Source organism: Emys orbicularis, chromosome 18 (genome assembly GCF_028017835.1).
Source record: "Emys orbicularis isolate rEmyOrb1 chromosome 18, rEmyOrb1.hap1, whole genome shotgun sequence".
Classification (NCBI taxonomy): domain Eukaryota; kingdom Metazoa; phylum Chordata; order Testudines; family Emydidae; genus Emys; species Emys orbicularis.
The window spans coordinates 22,231,600-22,236,233 of NC_088700.1; the positions used below are offsets into that span (position 1 = coordinate 22,231,600).

Below are 4,634 nucleotides of genomic sequence, written 5' to 3' on the forward strand. Positions count from 1 at the left end.
TGCCTTCATGTGATGTCATTGAATGTGATGTCATTGAATGGGATTCCTTTTCATTTGCTTCCCCTCACTCGACCTCCCATCTCCCCTCCCATTTCTGCTCCCTCAGCTGCACCTCTCCTCCTGTTCCCCCCCCCATCTGGCCTTGCTTTCCCCCAGAGATGGCTGCTCAGCCCCTACTAGCCCCTAGCACTTGTGTCCTTCCCCCCCACATGCTGCTCTGCCCTCGGGTGCCCCTCTTCTCCTCCATGCACATGCTTCTCCCCTGCTGGGACACCTCCCGCCACCCGCACACCCTGGCCACAAGGCCTGCGTTCTTCGCCCTGTCTGCCTTGGATTTCCCATGTGATGGGCTGGCAAATTCTGCCCCGAAGCAGCTGTTTTTCTCCCCCACTCCATTGTTTGTGTGGCCCCTCAGGGAGGCAGCCTGGCTCTGGGCCCTTCACTGCCCTGAGCCCATCACAGCCGCTGCACCTGTGCACAGGCCGCTCTCTGCAGCCTGAAGCCCTTTTCCAGGTGTCTGACGGGCCCCTCTCTCCTGCCCCTCCCCAGTATGTCTCAGACCCTGGGCAGGGACGGCGCAGAGGATGCGGAGCCTGGAGCCGAGGCTGATTCCCTCCCTCCCAGCCGAGGCAGCCATAAGATCGACTGCATCATCTGCTATTCCTCCTACAACCTGTCCAGCAGGCTCCCGCGCCGGCTCTACTGCGGCCACACCTTCTGCCAGGCCTGCATCAAGCGCCTCGACGCCATAGCCAATGAGCAACGGTGGATCCCCTGCCCGCAGTGCCGCCAGAGCACGCCTACGCCCCGCGGAGGCGTCACCATGCTCGACCTGGACCTGGCAGTGTTCCTAGCGGTGAAGTCTGAGAAGGAGCAGCCCCGGGCGGCTGGCAGGCCCGAGGCCGACTCAGCCTTCAAGGCGTCCTCCAAAGAGAAGCCGGTCACACAGCAGCCTTTGGGGCTCTGCCAGGAGACGGTGCCCCAGCCGCAGTTCCCCCGAAGCAGCTGCTGCGGACGGTGCCTGTGCTGTGGGGCTATGGCTGACTTTGAGAGCTAAGCAGGCTGTTCCCAGGGCCAGGCTGGGGATGGGCTGCCAAGTTTGGAAGGTGTGACGAGAACCCCTAACTTGGCTGGGCAGAGAGCGATTGCAGGTAGGACCAGACTGGGTCTCTGAGCCACCCCTCACAGAGTGCGGGCACTCCTCTCAGGCCACACCCGGGCAGCATGTCCTACTGCCTGAATTGTCTGTAGGGTTTACAGCTCCCCCAGCATGGCCCCGCTGCAGCCCCTGGGTGTTTGTTTTGTCATTCCTGATGAGGGAGGGTATCAAGCCCTGTTATCTCCCTGGGCCGGGGCCTGCAGTCCTCTCAGCCACCTAGATCATCACATGGGGGCCCTTGCTCCCTTCTGGACCCTCGTCATTCTCGGTCTGCCTGGGGAAGCTCTGTGTACATTATCAAGGGGTTGGTGAGCCTGCCCCGACTCTCCTGGGGAAGATGGATATCTGAACCTCCACCCTGCTGGTTGGCCTACCAGGGCTTTGGGCAAGGGCTTCGATAGCAGAGGTTCATGGGTGCAATTGCACCCACAGAACCCCCTCAGCAGCGGCTCCTGTCCTGTAGGGCTGGGCCCAGCTCCCCACTCTGGGAGCTGTGGCTCAGCTCACGGGTTCACTTGCCACTAAAATTTGGCCTGTCCGTCCCTCCAGGAGGAAGGGTGGGCCAAACCTGAGCATCACTGCAACCCTGTGTGCCAGGTCGCAATGCCTGGAGTGGGGAGGGGGGCCCAGGTCCACAGGATAGGAGCTGCCACTTCGGGGTGAGTGTGGGGCAGGGCTGAGGTTAGGGTTGCTGTGCCAGGGCAGAGGTTGCCTCTGTGGGTGGTCAGAGAGAGGAGGAGATGGCAATGGGAGAGGAGTGCACCCATTGAAACAGGAGGCTACATCTGTCACTGGTTTTGGGTAAACATCCTCCCCATAAAAATACAAAAAACAGGGGAATGTAGTAGAGAGAGCGAGCCTGGAGCACTGGGCCTGGTGCAATATCTAAGCCTGAACCAAAGGCTGAGAACCCAAGTCAGGCCATGTATTAATGCAGATGCTCACAAGTTCCCTGTCCAGTACGTGAACTTGGCAAAGTTGTTGCTAGTGTACTCAGGACTAGATATGTATGTAAATACATTCCAGCTAGTACGGATACACCCCAATCTAGTACAAGATAAAATGGTTTGACAAAATAATAAATAGGGATGTTTTATCCAAGATATCAGGAACAAGGGGAGGTAACAAACAGATGTCATAAAATACGTAAGGTGGTATGTATGCTGTTTGTCCCAGTCTATAAAAATCGGGGTACCTGGCCTTAACCCTTTGTGCAGATGAGGAGAGAGCAGAAATTCCCGCTGCTGACTGAGCCGTTCCTTGCCACTGGGCACTCGTGTTAGTGTAGCACTTGTGGGACACTAGGACTGTGCCTTGAGGGTAAGAAACCTGGCCAAACTGTGCCTGTGGTCTTTCTTTATGAGTAACGTCAAGGTCTGCTGAATGAGCAGACTGCACTATCTGCTAGCACTAATAACAATGGAGCTCCAAGGACAGAAGCACTGAGCAGCCTAAACAGCATTACCAAGGCAACGACATTCCAGCCTTCTACACTTAACAACAGGACTCAGCAAACTCATCTCATGTTGGGGCCACCAAGCACCGAAGGCCCCATGAGATGGGGACAATGTTCAATCCCTGCTGAGCAGGATTCACACTGGGGACCTACAGGGACAGGTTCTGTCACTCTTTGGCAGTGCCCTGGGGTATCCAAGACCCATGATCAGTCATGTGACCCATGGAGCGCGAGGCTGATTTCTGGAAAGAAACGCTTATTAAATAGGATTCTGCCCTTTTTGGCAGGGTCCTCTCTCTGGACACAGGCTAAATCTCTCATGTTCACTCTCAGTCTCACACATGCTAATATCTGCCCCAGCCTGTTCTTAAAGGGGCAGCTCCCATTAACCAAAGTCAAATGCAGTGGCAGAGGTCTGGTTGCTAGGTGATGTTGTCCCCTTGCAGAATGCTGAGCTGAGCAAAACTCACACTCTGAACACCAGGAAATGCAGAATTAAGGTTGTCCAGGCACCCTTAACGCTGCCCTATTTTAGCACTGCCTAATACACTCCATTAACACAGAAACACTCACTCTGCCAACCCCACAGCTGCTGAAATGCACAAGTTCTTCCTCTCCTTTTATAGACCAGTCACTCACTACAGGCTTCCATCCCGCACTGGGAAAAGGCAAAAAGAGAAGGAAAATAAGGTGGTGCCCATACCACCTTCCTTCTGTTCCCTTGGAGCCAATGGGAATTCTTTGCATATGTTCCAGGAGCAGTCATGGTGTTTGGTGCACCTGCAATCAGTGGTGGAGGCCATAGCTGGGCTGCTTGGTAAAGGTTCTGGGTAGTGGTAATAGCCTGTGATAAACTGGTGGTCAGACTACATAATCTAGTGATCCCTTCTGGCCTTAAACTCTCTGACTGTATGACACATCAGCTGTGCCCCACCAGCCCTGCTCCAGCACACCTCCTCAGCCATGCCCCTGGCCCAGTCAATGCATTCCCCCCTCCAGCCTGGTCCCTTTCCACAACTGCACCCAGACCCCTGCTCTGCAAGCTGGGAATGCCTCTCCCTCATGTGTTCACTCCCTCATATGCCAACATTTCTATTGCCATTACCCCCCACCTACAACCTGCCTCACATGCAGTGCCTGGAGAGAAGGACAACTATGTTACAATGCAATGGTGTCCCTGCTCATCTTTCACAGTGGTTGGAGGGAGTGTTTGTGGCATGGCTGGTATGATGGATTGTCACCCCTGGGGTGTAATGTGGGAGCCGTGGAAACCGCTGTTCCTCTCTAACCTGCTCACACTACTTTATTGGAGATCCAGCCAGCCTCTCCAGGCCCTGTTATCACCCAACACAACAGCAGGTGGCACCACACACCCAACTGAGTTACCTGAGTGCTTTACTTAAGCCACTCAAAGACAGACAGCCAATTTCTCAGCTCCCCAGGCTTGCATCCCCACTCTGGAGTATAAACCCAAAATTACACTGTCTTACACTGCACAGGGAACTGTACAACGTAAGCTCATTAATATATAGTTCACCTTCCCCTCAATGTGGGAAAGATATACACAACACGCTTGTGTTAACCAAGCTGAGAATTTTCCTCAGGCACGCCACTTAAAGGCACACTGGTTAAGATAAAGTAAAAAACCGGTTTATTAACCACAGAAAGATAGATTTGAAGTGATTATAAGTGATAGTAAATGGATCAAAGCAGATTATCCAGCAAATAAACAAAAATGCAAGCCTAACATACTAGATGGATAGGATCTGAATTAGCAATTTCCCACCCTGACTGATGATACAAGCAGTCCAGCAAGTTTCCATACACAGGCTAGAAATCCCTTTAGCCTGGACCAGCATTTCCCCCAGTTCAGTCTTTGTTCCTCAGGTGTTTCCAGGAGTTCTCTTGTGTGGGGAATGAGGCCAAAAGATGATGTCACACCCCACCTTATGTAGCTTTTCCGTATGGCAGAAACCCTTTGTTCCAGCCTCAGTTCCCAGTCCAGCTTGTGGAAAAATA

General features: G+C 53.6%; 1 protein-coding gene across 1 annotated transcript; it reads left to right on the plus strand.

Annotated features, from left to right (window-relative positions):
- Nucleotides 1–550: 550 nt before the first annotated feature.
- RNF224 (ring finger protein 224) lies at nt 551–1,057 on the plus strand. Its single transcript, XM_065419002.1, has one exon. The coding sequence runs from the start codon at nt 551–553 to the stop codon at nt 1,055–1,057; it is 507 nt and encodes a 168-aa protein (XP_065275074.1).
- Nucleotides 1,058–4,634: the final 3,577 nt, after the last annotated feature.

Coding starts and splice junctions, on each gene's coding strand:
- RNF224 (XM_065419002.1), top strand. CDS start 551: ATGTCTCAGACCCTGGGCAGGGACGGCGCAGAGGATGCGGAGCCTGGA.